At 47.9% G+C, this 14,614-nt stretch overlaps 1 protein-coding gene across 6 annotated transcripts in view; it reads right to left on the bottom strand.

Moving 5' to 3' along the window:
• Nucleotides 1–14,614, bottom strand: part of GAK (cyclin G associated kinase) — a 296,935-nt gene that overhangs the window by 51,156 nt on the left and 231,165 nt on the right. For all 6 annotated transcript variants that reach the window (XM_063914275.1, XM_063914274.1, XM_063914276.1 and 3 more), the window contains exon 21: nt 885–1,370. In XM_063914275.1, coding sequence (XP_063770345.1) covers nt 885–1,370 — 486 coding nt within the window. The remainder of the gene's footprint in view (nt 1–884; nt 1,371–14,614) is intronic.

The raw sequence follows: 14,614 nt of genomic DNA, 5'->3' as shown, positions 1-14,614 counted from the left end.
AACAACTTGGAATGACCCCCCTGGAGAGCTAATTAGCATGTTTCAACATACAGTAGGCATCAGCATTTCACTGTACTCAGGGCCTAATTCAAGGGTGATTGCAAAAGCAAAATCTTCCTCTAATGGGCAAAACCATGTGTACTGCAGGTGGGGCAGATGTAACATGTGCAGAGAGAATTAGATTTGGGTGGGTTATTTTGTTTCTGTGCATAGTAAATACTGGCTGCTTTATTTTTACACTGCAATTTAGATTTTAGTTTGAACACACTACACCCAAATCTAACTCTCTGCCCCACCTGCAGTGCACATAGTTTTGCCCATTAGAGGAAAATGTTGTTTTGCAATCAACCTTGAATTAGGCCCTCTGAGTAGTGGTGAACAGGGCATGCAGTAAGATATGGATACCTGTGTTATGCCACCCAAACCCCCCATCATTATTATTAATCAGGATCTGTTCCAGCACCCAGGGCACTGATGCCTATGTGCTGTCCAGAGAAGGTGGGACCCAGAGCCTAACCCGCACCATAGCAATGGCACCGCCTGCACATAATATGGTTATGCCCCTGCTCTCCTACTAAAACTATTCTGATTGTATTTCCAACAGTTGTTTTAATGCTGTTAAACAATATTCCTAGAACTACATCTTGATTTTCCTTCCATCTTTTTTTCTTAGTTGTGATCAATACTCTATTCAAAACAAGACCTCTAGCAGGAGCTACAAAATTCTAGCATAATAAAGTGCAGATCTCATACCATTTGTGTCTATTCCCTACAAACATAGATAATATTTAGCATCCACGTTCACTAAAATCTTTATCTTTTTACGATTACCAATTTCAATTTTAACAATACATCAAGATTAGCAAGTATTAAGTATAGCATACCAGAGGTAGAAAGCGGGGCATCAAAAGATGAGCCAGATTCCACAGACAGTTCAGCAGGTCCAGTGAAAAAATAGTCCCTTTCAGAGGCCAGAAAATTTTCAGTTTGGAAATCAGCTGTTATATCATCAGAAAACAAATTGTCTGTGAACAGATTATCTAATAAAGCTGCATTGCTGGAAGTATTCTTTATTTCTGAGGATACAGTACTGTTGTCTATGGTTACAGATGTTGAATTCAGTCCCAGCAAATCTGCTTCTTCTTCCTCTTTATGCTTTGGGGCATCTGCAACATAATCACCTTCAAACAGTTTATCTTTAGTTTCATTTGCTGTGATGTCTGAACCTTTTTCTTCATTTTCTAGTGCACTATGAACTTGAGAAAAGTTGTAGCACTCTTCATCAGATGGTTCACTTTTATTGTCACTTGTGCTTTCATTGTGATCTTCCCTAGAAGAAAACTCCTGTACATCTCTCCCTTCCATCTGATCTGAAAATCAGGATGTGAAAATAATAGTTAGGAGAAATAGCGTTATCAACGGGAAGTCTACCATAAGTCCACAGTATCCACAGGATAAACATTGGGATATGAGGTAGCAACAGCGGATTGGCACCAACGATCAAAGCTTTCGGCCTCCCAGACTGCAATGGGCCAGTCCCCTATATCCCCACCTCCTGGCTCAGGCAATTCAATTGTTTTCCAATGCTCAAGGCAGGAGCATCATAGAGAGCCCTAATCAGGCGAGAAGAACACACATGCGCACCCTTCTGTACAAGAAGGAAGAGGTTAGTAGGTGAAAGGATCCTCAAATCAGGTGCGTCAGGTGGGATCCCTGTGGATACTGTGGCCTTAGGAGAAACTGAGTTATCAAAAGGCAAGTCTACCATAACTATTATTTCTCTTACAGGGTCCACAGGTTATCCACAGAATAAACACTGGGATGTCCCAAAGCAATTTTAGTGGTGGGGACGCTCCTGATTGTACAGGAGAATCCTTCGCCCAAATTCAGCGTCCTGAGAGGCAAAAGTATCAAAGGAATAATGTTTAATGAATGTGTTAATGGAACACCATGTGACTGCCTTACATATCTGTTCAGCTGAAGCACCACGTTGTGCTGCTCATGACGGACCTACCTTACGAGCAGAGTGAGCAGATACATTAGCCGGGATAGGGAGATCAGCTTGAGAATATGCTTCAGAAATCGTCATAAGAAGCCACCTCGCCAGTGTCATCTTGTCAGCAGGATATCCTCTCTTGTGAAATCCGTAAAGAACAAAGAGAGTGCCTGTCTTTCTGATGGCACTGATACTATCCACGTAGATCATTAAGGCACGTACTACGTCCAAGATGCATCTCCCGCAGAAAGGTCTGGCCCTTGGAAGGCCAGGACTACAATTTCTTCATTAAGGAGGAATCTAGACACCACCTTAGGAAGATACCCAGATTTGGTTCTGAGAACCGCTCTATCTGGAAGAAAAATCAAAAAAGGAGGGGGACATATTAATGTCCCTAAATCTGAAACTCTTCTAGTTGAAACAATGCCCAGTAGAAAGAGAACTTCAGCTGTCAGCCATTTAAGATCCACTTGCTTTAGTGGTTCAAATGGAGCAACTTGAAGCGCCGTTAGGTCTAAACTTAAGTCCCAAGGCACTGCAGGAGGAACAAAAGGAGGTTGGATGTTAAGCATTCCCTGGAAGAAAGTGCAAACATCCTGTAGGTTAGCAAATTTCTTTTGAAATCATAGTCAATGCTGACACCTGCACTCTCCGGGAAGCCACCCGTAGACCATTGTCCATTCCTGCCTGAAGGAATGCTAAGACTCTGGAAACTCTGAAAGACCTAGGGTCAAATTTCCAGTCACCACACCATTAAATATAGGCTTGCCATATTCGGTGATAAATGCGAGCTGAGGATGGTTTCCTTGCTCTGAGCATTTTTTGAATTACCTGTTGTGAGAATCCTCTTGCTTTCAGAATAGAAGTCTCAAGAGACACGCCGTCAAGACAGTCGATCCAGATGCTTGTAATAGCAAGGACCCTGGGACAGACAGTAGATTTGGACGTTGATAGAGTAGGAATGGAACATCCGTCGCCAGTCTCTGCAGATCTGTGTACCATCTTCTGGGCAAAGCTGGAGCTCTTCGTATCACTGCGCCCTTTCCTTGTCTTACCTTTCGCATCACCCTGGGTAAAAGGGCGATCGGCGGAAAAACAAAGGCCAGGCGAAAGTCCCATCTCACTGACAGGGCATCCACAAAGGTCGCTCTGGGATCCTTTGTTCATGACCCGTATGTGGGAACCTTGTTGTTCAGACGGGACGCCCTGAGATCTATCTCCGCTAAGCCCCACTTGTCCACCAGAGTCTGTAAGACCCCGAGGTGTAAATCCCATTCGTTTGCATGACTGGGGTAGTCGACTGAAAAAATTTGCTTCCCAGTTTAGGATTCCCGGAATGAATACTGCGGATAAGGCTGGATAATGAAGCTCTGCCCACCTTAATGTGCAACTTACCTCCTTCATTGCTTTTTAGCTGCGCGTTCCTTCCTGATAAATGAGGTATGCCACTGCCGTTGCATTGTCCAAGCGAATTTGAACTGGTTTCCCCTGGAGGATGTCCTTTACCTGAATTAGTGTCATATATATGGCCCGAAGTTCCAATATATTTATTGGCAGGCAACTTTCTTCCTTGGTGCACTGCCCCTGGAAGCAACTTCTTCCTGACACTGCTCCCCAGCCCTGAAGACTGGCATTCGTTGTCAGAACTTCCCAATCTGATATCCAAAAGGGTTTCCCTTTGTCCAGATGGGATGTCTGTAGCCACCAGGCTAATGACCTCCTTACTTCCAGAGGAAGGACCACAGTCTGTGTTTTCATTGTCTGATGTAACCCATTCCACTTGGAAAGGATCAGACGTTGCAGAGGCCTCGAATGGAGTTAAGCATACTCCACCATGTCGAATGTCGACACTTTAGATCCCATCACACGCACTGCTGCGTGAATGGATACCCTTTGACTGTGTAGCAGCTCCTGGCTCCTCGAATGAATTTCGGATGTGTCCAGAGGTAAAATTACGCTCTGAAGACTTGAATCCAACACAGCCCCCAAATGAGTCATCCGTTGTGACGGAACCAGGGACGACTTTGCCCAATTTATGAGCCAACACTGTCTCTGCAAACAAGCTATTGTCTGTTGCAGATGACACTGAAGCAATTCCTGAGACTGTGCCAGGATTAATAGGTCGTCAAGGTATGGAAAAATACTTATCCCCTGCCGAAGGAGATAAGCCGCCATAACCACCATAATTTTGGTGAACACTCTGGGAGCTGTGGCCAGTCCAAATTGTAGAGCCTGAAACTGAAAGTGTTGCTAGAGGATAGCAAACCGGAGATAGCACTGATGAGGCAGTGCTACAGGAACATGTAGGTAAGCATCATGGATATCCAGGGTTACCATAAAATCCTACGGCATCAAGGCCTAAATAATGGAACGTAAAGTCTCCATATGAAACCAAGGCACCCAAATGTACTCTTTTAGCACCTTGAGATTGAGTATGGTCCGGAACGACCCATTTGGCTTCTGAACCATAAACAAGCTGGAATAAAAACCTTGCCCTCGTTGCGCAGGAGCAACTGGAAATATCACTCCTGACTGAGGCAACTTCTGAACTGCCTCTTGCAAAACCCTGGCCTTCGTTTCCACTGAAGACGGGCTGGTACAAAAAATAAGATTTTAATACCTACCGGTAAATCCTTTTCTCCTAGTCCGTAGAGGATGCTGGGGACTCCAAAAGGACCATGGGGTATAGACGGGATCCGCAGGAGACATGGGCACACTATAAGACTTTGAATGGGTGTGAACTGGCTCCTCCCTCTATGCCCCTTCTCCAGACCTCAGTTATAGGAACTGTGCCCAGGGAGACGGACAATTCGAGGAAAGGATTTTTGTTACACTAAGGGTGAGATACATACCAGCCACACCACAACTGGATCAGCAAGAATACCAGAGAACAGTATGAACGAAAACAGCAACAAGCTGAACATAAGCGATACACAACCTTTGTGTAACCGAAAACAACAACTACCAATACAACTGCAAGTAACAGTCCGCACTGGGATGGGCGCCCAGCATCCTCTACGGACTAGGAGAAAAGGATTTACCGGTAGGTATTAAAATCCTATTTTCTCTTACGTCCTAGAGGATGTTGGGGACTCCAAAAGGGGCCTATACCAAAGCTCCAGACCGGGCGGGAGAGTGCGGACGACTCTGCAGCACCGATTGAGCAAACATGAGGTCCTCATCAGCCAGGGTATCAAACTTGTAGAACTTAGCAAAAGTGTTTGAACCCGACCACGTAGCTGCTCGGCAAAGTTGAAGTGCCGAGACCCCTCGGCCAGCCGCCCAAGATGAGCCCACCTTCCTGGTAGAATGAGCCTTCACCGACTACGGCAACAGCAATCAAGCCATAGAATTATCGTGCTGAATCGTATTACAAATCCAGCGTGCAATAGTCTGCTTGGAAGCAGGATTTCCAATCTTGTTGGAAGCGTACAGGACAAACAGAGCCTCCGTTTTCCTAACAAGAGCCGTTCTGGCGACATAAATTTTGAAAGCTCTTACGACATCGAGAGATTTTGGCACCGTCACGGCATCCGTAGCCACAGGCACCACAATAGGTTGATTTATGTGAAACGAAGACACCACCTTCGGCAGAAAGTGTTGACGAGTCCTCAATTACGCTCTATCCTCATGGAAAATCAAACATGGGCTCTTGTGAGACAAAGCCGCCAACTCAGACAACCGTCTGGCGGACGCCAATGCCAAAAGCATGACCACTTTCCAAGTGAGAAATTTCAACTCAACCTTTCGCAAAGGTTCAAACCAGTGAGACATAATAAGAATTTACTTACCGATAATTCTATTTCTCGTAGTCCGTAGTGGATGCTGGGGACTCCGTAAGGACCATGGGGAATAGCGGCTCCGCAGGAGACTGGGCACATCTAAAGAAAGCTTTAGGACTATCTGGTGTGCACTGGCTCCTCCCCCTATGACCCTCCTCCAAGCCTCAGTTAGGATACTGTGCCCGGACGAGCGTACACAATAAGGAAGGATTTTGAATCCCGGGTAAGACTCATACTAGCCACACCAATCACACCGTACAACTTGTGATCTGAACCCAGTTAACAGCATGATAACAGAGGAGCCTCTAGAAAAGATGGCTCACTACAGCAATAACCCGATTTTTTGGTAACAATAACTATGTACCAGTATTGCAGACAATCCGCACTTGGGATGGGCGCCCAGCATCCACTACGGACTACGAGAAATAGAATTATCGGTAAGTAAATTCTTATTTTCTCTAACGTCCTAAGTGGATGCTGGGGACTCCGTAAGGACCATGGGGATTATACCAAAGCTCCCAAACGGGCGGGAGAGTGCGGATGACTCTGCAGCACCGAATGAGAGAACTCCAGGTCCTCCTCAGCCAGGGTATCAATTTTGTAGAATTTTACAAACGTATTTGCTCCTGACCAAGTAGCTGCTCGGCAAAGTTGTAAAGCCGAGACCCCTCGGGCAGCCGCCCAAGATGAGCCCACCTTCCTTGTGGAGTGGGCATTTACAGATTTTTGGCTGTGGCAGGCCTGCCACAGAATGTGCAAGCTGAATTGTACTACAAATCCAACGAGCAATAGTCTGCTTAGAAGCAGGAGCACCCAGCTTGTTGGGTGCATACAGGATAAACAGCGAGTCAGATTTTCTGACTCCAGCCGTCCTGGAAACATATTTTCAGGGCCCTGACAACGTCTAGCAACTTGGAGTCCTCCAAGTCCCTAGTAGCCGCAGGCACCACAATAGGTTGGTTCAGGTGAAACGCTGAAACCACCTTAGGGAGAAACTGAGGACGAGTCCTCAATTCCGCCCTGTCCGAATGGAAAATCAGATAAGGGCTTTTACAGGATAAAGCCGCCAATTCTGACACGCGCCTGGCCCAGGCCAGGGCCAACAGCATGACCACTTTCCATGTGAGATATTTTAACTCCACAGATTTAAGTGGTTCAAACCAATGTGACTTTTGGAACCCAAAAAACTACATTGAGATCCCAAAGTGCCACTGGAGGCACAAAAGGAGGCTGTATATGCAGTACCCCTTTTACAAACGTCTGAACTTCAGGGACTGAAGCTAGTTCTTTTTGGAAGAAAACTGACAGGGCCGAAATTTGAACCTTAATGGACCCCAATTTCAGGCCCATAGACACTCCTGTTTGCAGGAAATGTAGGAATCGACCCAGTTGAATTTCCTCCGTCGGGCCTTACTGGCCTCGCACCACGCAACATATTTTCGCCAAATGCGGTGATAATGTTTTGCGGTTACATCCTTCCTGGCTTTGATCAGGATAGGGATGACTTCATCCGGAATGCCTTTTTTCCTTCAGGATCCGGCGTTCAACCGCCATGCCGTCAAACGCAGCCGCGGTAAGTCTTGGAACAGACAGGGTCCTTGTTGGAGCAGGTCCCTTCTTAGAGGTAGAGGCCACGGATCCTCCGTGAGCATCTCTTAAAGTTCCGGTTACCAAGTCCTTCTTGGCCAATCCGGAGCCACGAATATAGTGCTTACTCCTCTCCATCTTATCAATCTCAGTACCTTGGGTATGAGAGGCAGAGGAGGGAACACATACACTGACTGGTACACCCACGGTGTTACCAGAGCGTCTACAGCTATTGCCTGAGGGTCCCTTGACCTGGCGCAATACCTGTCGAGTTTTTCCCAACGGTTTATAATCATGTGGAAGACTTCTGGGTGAAGTCCCCACTCTCCCGGGTGGAGGTCGTGCTGAGGAAGTCTGCTTCCCAGTTGTCCACTCCCGGAATGAATACTGCTGACAGTGCTATCACATGATTTTCCGCCCAGCGAAGAATCCTTGCAGCTTCTGCCATTGCCCTCCTGCTTCTTGTGCCACCCTGTCTGTTTACGTGGGTGACTGCCGTGATGTTATCCGACTGGATCAACACCGGCTGACCTTGAAGCAGAGGTCTTGCTAAGCTTAGAGCATTGTAAATGGCCCTTAGCTTCAGGATATTTATGTGAAGTGATGTCTCCAGGCTTGACCATAAGCCCTGGATATTCCTTCCCTGTGTGACTGCTCCCCAGCCTCGCAGGCTGGCATCCGTGGTCACCAGGACCCAGTCCTGAATGCCGAATCTGCGGCCCTCTAGAAGATGAGCACTCTGCAACCACCACAGGAGGGACACCCTTGTCCTTGGTGACAGGGTTATCCGCTGATGCATCTGAAGATGCGACCCGGACCATTTGTCCAGCAGGTCCCACTGGAAAGTTCTTGCGTGGAATCTGCCGAATGGGATTGCTTCGTAGGAAGCCACCATTTTACCCAGAACCCTTGTGCATTGATGCACTGAGACTTGGCTCGGTTTTAGGAGGTTCCTGACTAGCTCGGATAACTCCCTGGCTTTCCCCTCCGGGAGAAACACCTTTTTCTGGACTGTGTCCAGGATCATCCCTAGGAACAGAAGACAAGTCGTCGGAACCAGCTGCGATTTTGGAATATTGAGAATCCAATCGTGCTGCCGCAACACTACCTGAGATAGTGCTACACCGACCTCCAACTGTTCCCTGGATCTTACCCTTATCAGGGAATAGTCCAAGTAAGGGATAACTAAAATTCCCTTCCTTCGAAGGAATATCATCATTTCGGCCATTACCTTGGTAAAGACTCGGGGTGCCGTGGACCATCCATACGGCAGCGTCTGAACTGATAGTGACAGTTCTGTACCATAAACCTGAGGTACCCTTGGTGAGAAGGGTAAATTTTGACATGAAGGTAAGCATCCTTGATGTCCCGAGACATCATGTAGTCCCCTTCTTCCAGGTTCGCAATCACTGCTCTGAGTGACTCAATCTTGAATTTGAACCTCTGTATGTAAGTGTTTAAAGATTTTAGATTTTAGATTTAGAATCGGTCTCACCGAGCCGTCTGGCTTCGGTACCACAACAGTGTGGAATAATACCCCGTTCCCTGTTGCAGGAGGGGTACCTTGATTATCACCTGCTGGGAATACAGCTTGTGAATGGCTTCCAAAACTGTCTCCCTGTCAGAAGGAGACATCGGTAAAGCCGACTTTAGGAAAACGGCGAGGGGGAGACGTCTCGAATTCTAATTTGTACCCCTGAGATATCACCTGAAGGATCCAGGGGTCTACTTGCGAGTGAGCCCACTGCGCGCTGCAATTCATTGAGACGGGCCCCCCACCGTGCCTGATTCTGCTTGTAAAGCCCCAGCGTCATACTGAGGGCTTGGCAGAGGCGGGAGAGGATTTCTGTTCCTGGGAACTGGCTGATTTCTGCAGCCTTTTTCCTCTCCCTCTGTCACGGGGCAGAAATGAGGAACATTTTGTCCGCTTGTCCACGAAAAGACTGCGCCTGATAATACGGCGTCTACTCATGTTGAGAGGCGACCTGGGGTACAAACGTGGATTTCCCAGCTGTTGCCGTGGCCACCAGGTCTGAAAGACCGACCCCAAATAACTCCTCCCCTTATTAAGGCAATACTTCCAAATGCCGTTTGGAATACGCATCACCTGACCACGGACGTGTCCATAACCCTCTACTGGTAGAAATGGACAACGCACTTAGACTTGATGCCAGTCGGCAAATATTCCGCTGTGCATCACGCATATATAGAAATGCATCTTTTAAATGCTCTATAGGCAAAAATATACTGTCCCTATCTAGGGTATCAATATTTTCAGTCAGGGAATCCGACCACGCCAACCCAGCACTGCACATCCAGGCTGAGGCGATTGCTGGTCGCAGTATAACACCAGTATGTGTGTAAATACATTTTAGGATACCCTCCTGCTTTCTATCAGCAGGATCCTTAAGGGCGGCCATCTCAGGAGAGGGTAGAGCCCTTACAAGCGTGTGAGCGCTTTATCCACCCTAGGGGGTGTTTCCCAACGCACCCTAACCTCTGGCGGGAAAGGATATAATGCCAATAACATTTGAGAAATTATCAGTTGTTATCGGGGGAAAACCACGCATCATCACACACCTCATTTAATTTCTCAGATTCAGGAAAACTACAGGTAGTTTTTCCTCACCGAACATAATACCACTTTTTGGTGGTACTCGTATTATCAGAAATGTGTAAAACATTTTTCATTGCCTCAATCATGTAACGTGTGGCCCTACTGGAAGTCACATTTGTCTCTTCACCGTCGACACTGGAGTCAGTATCCGTGTCGGCGTCTATATCTGCCATCTGAGGTAACGGGCGCTTTAGAGCCCCTGACGGCCTATGAGACGTCTGGACAGGCACAAGCTGAGTAGCCGGCTGTCTCATGTCAACCACTGTCTTTTATACAGAGCTGACACTGTCACGTAATTCCTTCCAACAGTTCATCCACTCAGGTGTCGACCCCCTAGGGGGTGACATCACTATTACAAGCAATCTGCTCCGTCTCCACATCATTTTTCTCCTCATACATGTCGACACAAACGTACCGACATACAGCACACAAACAGGGAATGCTCTGATAGAGGACAGGACCCCACTAGCCCTTTGGGGAGACAGAGGGAGAGTTTGCCAGCACACACCAAAGCGCTATATATATACAGGGATAACCTTATATAAGTGTTTTTCCCCTTATAGCTGCTGTATTGTTAATACTGCGCCTAATTAGTGCCCCCCTCTCTTTTTTAACCCTTTCTGTAGTGTAGTGACTGCAGGGGAGAGCCAGGGGAGCTTCCCTCCAACAGAGCTGTGAGGGAAAATGGCGCCAGTGTGCGGAGGAGATAGGCTCCGCCCCTTTTTCGCTGACTTTTCTCCTGCTTTTTTATGGATTCTGGCAGGGGTTAAAATTCATCCATATAGCCCTGGGGGCTATATGTGATGTATTTTCGCCAGCCAAGGTGTTTTTATTGCCGCTCAGGGCGCCCCCCCCCCGTCGCGCCCTGCACCCTCAGTGACCGAAGTGTGAAGTGTGCTGAGGAGCATCGGCGCACAGCTGCAGTGCTGTGCGCTACCTTGGTGAAGACAGGATGTCTTCTGCCGCCGATTTTCCGGACCTCTTCTGTCTTCTGGCTCTGTAAGGGGGCCGGCGGCGCGGCTCTGGGACCCATCCATGGCTGGGCCTGTGATCGTCCCTCTGGAGCTAATGTCCAGTAGCCTAAGAAGCCCAATCCACTCTGCACGCAGGTGAGTTCGCTTCTTCTCCCCTTAGTCCCTCGATGCAGTGAGCCTGTTGCCAGCAGGTCTCACTGAAAATAAAAAACCTAAACTAAAACTTTCACTAAGACGCTCAGGAGAGCCCCTAGTGTGCACCCTTCTCGTTCGGGCACAAAGATCTAACTGAGGCTTGGAGGAGGGTCATAGGGGGAGGAGCCAGTGCACACCAGATAGTCCTAAAGCTTTCTTTAGATGTGCCCAGTCTCCTGCGGAGCCGCTATTCCCCATGGTCCTTACGGAGTCCCCAGCATCCACTTAGGACGTTAGAGAAAAGAAATTGTAACACCACGTCAAGATCCCACGGTGCCACAAACGGAGGATGGATATGCAGCACTCCCTTCACGAAAGTCTGAACTTCAGGAAGGGCGGCCAATTCTTTTTGAAAGAAAATAGATAAAGCTGAAATCTGCACTTTGATGGAGCCCAATTTTAGGCCTGCATCCACGCCTGCCTGCAAAAAATGGAGGAAACGACCCAGCTGAAACTCCTCCGTAGGAGCTTTCTTGGCTTCACACCACAACACATATTTTCTCCAAATACGGTGATAATGCTTTGCCGTGACCTCCTTTCTAGCCTTAAGGAGAGTGGGGATGACTTCCCCGGGTATACCCTTTTGAGCTAGGATTTGGAGTTCAACCTCCACGCCGTCAAATGCAGCCGCGGTAAGTCTTGAAATACGCACGGCCCCTGCAGTAACAGGTCCTCTCTGAGAGGAAGAGGCCAAGGATCTTCTATGAGCAATTCCTGAAGATCCGAATACCAGGCCCGCCGTGGCCAATCTGGAACGACGAGTACTGCCGGAACTCTTGTTCGTCTTATGATCCTCAACACTTTTGGAATGAGAGTTAGTGGAGGGAACACATATACAGACTGAAACACCCACGGAGTTACCAAAGCGTCCACTGCACTGGCTTGGGGGTCCCTTGACCTGGAACAATAACTCGGAAGCTTCTTGTTGAGGCGAGACGCCATCATGTCTATTTGAGGAATTCCCCAACGCCTTGTCACTTCTGCAAATACCTTTTGATGAAGAGCCCACTCTCCTGGATGGAGATCGTGTCTGCTGAGGAAGTCTGCTTCCCAGTTGTCCACACCCGGAAGGTAGACTGCTGACAGAGCGCTCACGTGTTTTTCCGCCCAGCGGAGAACTCTTGTGGCACTTACTATTCGTACTCATAGGTAGATAGAGACTTAGTGCTGTATCACCTGGCTGAAGAGAGTGGGATACAGAGAGACTTCACCCCACTTCCAGGATCGATCAATACGTTAGTGAACGCTGAGTGGATCTAAACGCTATTGGTGTACTGCCGCCCCGTGAACCTACAGTGAACACAGACGCTCAAGTGAACACCGACGCACCAGTCATACAGCCACCTATGCTGCAACTGGGTCCTTTTAGATACACAGCATCCCAGATAGAAGCGGGAACTCCGTTCATGGCGGGAAACTTGGAGGAAACTGGTCATGAACCGGGGGGTGAGGGGGAGGGGGAGGTGGCCAAGGGAGCGTCTTACTCCCCACTACTGCACATCAACCTTAGGGATCGCGGCCTCATACTACCCCTGGAGCCTATGATCCCTGAGGCCTAGCGCTGGTGCACCCAAGGTGGCAGCGGCGTCAGCGTCTGTTCGGTTCTCTCCATCCCAAAATAGTGCAGCTGTGTCTCGTGTTTCCCCTACTAAGCGGAACCGATGCCTTACCTTCTCCCCGTGCTCGGCCACAGCCTGGTAACGTCTGCTAGACTTGCAAGTACATCCTACACAGACGCCTGCCGAAACAGCACTGTACATGTGGATAAGCGTTGTCGCGACCCAGCAGGGTGTTGTTGGAGTGACTTCTTCTAAGGTACGTAATAAGACACTTTTTAGAAAGATCGCTCCAAAAAAAAAATAGTAAGACTATAAAAATAAAATAATAAAAAGCTTATGGCTACTAAAAACCAGCAGCCCATTGACCATGGTTCGGCTCCTGCCGCACCAAACAAAAAACTGAATTGCCTGAGCCAGGAGGCGGGGATAAAGGGGACTGGTCCGTTGCATTCTGGGAGGCCGAAATCTTTGATCGTTGGTGCCAATCCGCTGTCGCTACCTCATATCCCAATGTTTATCCTGTGGATAACCTGTGGACCCTGCAGGAGACATGTCATATAATTTACTAAAAGATGAGAAGATAAAACGTACAAAACAAAAATCACCAAAAGCAGATACTCTAAATTTGGTTAAGGTAGAAGCTTGTGTGCACAACAGATGGGATCAGTGTCAAACAAAATCCATACATTTGGCATATAAAGAATTCTCTGTGCATATTTATAGCCTATTGCTAACTATAATAATAAACTGTTGATTAATTTGAAAACCCGTATTGGCCAACTAAATAAGCATTTGTGGGCAACATAAACAGATGATAGTAGAAGTGCTCAGTCTGCATCATCTCATGCACACCTGTTAAGCAGGGTCGTAAGGAGGGCAGTGCAGCCGCACAGGGCAGGATGTCTGAGGGCAAATTCCTTCCTACTCATGCGACAGCAGATGTCTGCCCTCCTCCATCTCCCGCCTCCTGCACTATGCGAGAGGCGTCATGACTTCTCCCACAGTGCTGTGTAGTGTGCAAGGTGGTGGGGGATCATGCTCAGAATGGTCCAACCCTCCCTCCGTTTGGGGCGCTGGTTAAGGACGGCCATGGAAGAGCACTCGGATTGGACGGCAGGACAAAATGCAAAGGACTGCCTGTTCGGTTAACTTAATAGTGATTATCATCTGGAGCATCACTTAGGTCAGCAGTTAACAAGGGCAAGGAGCAGGAAGAAGGAGAAGGAAGAACAGAACAGCAAACACACTGTTCAAATATACACAGAGGCAGTGAACAGGTGAATCAATAACAACAGTGCAAAACAACCCCACATACCAGGTGCGTCAGGGTGAGTGCCCTGTGTCCCCAATGGACTTGAATAAATTATTTTTACAAGCAAGACAAAAATCTCCTTTTCCTTCTCATCCATGAGGGACACAGGCTTTAGACACTGGGATATCCCAAAGGAGACCCTCTAAGGGAGAGGACACTCCTGAGATGCACTAAGAAACCTTTGCCCAAATGCCACGTCCAAGAAAGCAGAGGTTTCAAAAGAATAAACAGGAGAGTTATGGTAGACTTACCCTTGTTAACTCTCTTTCTTCAAAGTTCAAAGGGTCGACAGGGAACATTGGGGTTGTAGGTGGTGAATGAGAGTCAGGCACCAAACAGTAAAGGCTTTAGCTTGTCCCAGAATGCTTGGCTCCCCCCTTCCCCCGCATAATACCCGCTTCCATGCTCAGGGATTCAGCTTTGTTAACCAGCTCAAAGCAGGAAGAGGAAAGGAGAGAAGAAAGATGTTAGGTATATAAGAACACATGCTCTCAGGCAGGAGAAAGGAACCAGAGGCCAATGCCGCAAAAACCCAGAGGCCAGGCGCGTTAGGGTAGGCGCCTTGTGGACCCATGAACTTTGAAGAAAGATC

The sequence above is a fragment of the Pseudophryne corroboree genome, chromosome 1, assembly GCF_028390025.1.
Source record: "Pseudophryne corroboree isolate aPseCor3 chromosome 1, aPseCor3.hap2, whole genome shotgun sequence".
NCBI classification, from domain to species: domain Eukaryota; kingdom Metazoa; phylum Chordata; class Amphibia; order Anura; family Myobatrachidae; genus Pseudophryne; species Pseudophryne corroboree.
The sequence above is the reverse complement of the archived record's forward strand: the minus strand, read 5'-3'. Positions and strand labels throughout refer to the sequence as shown.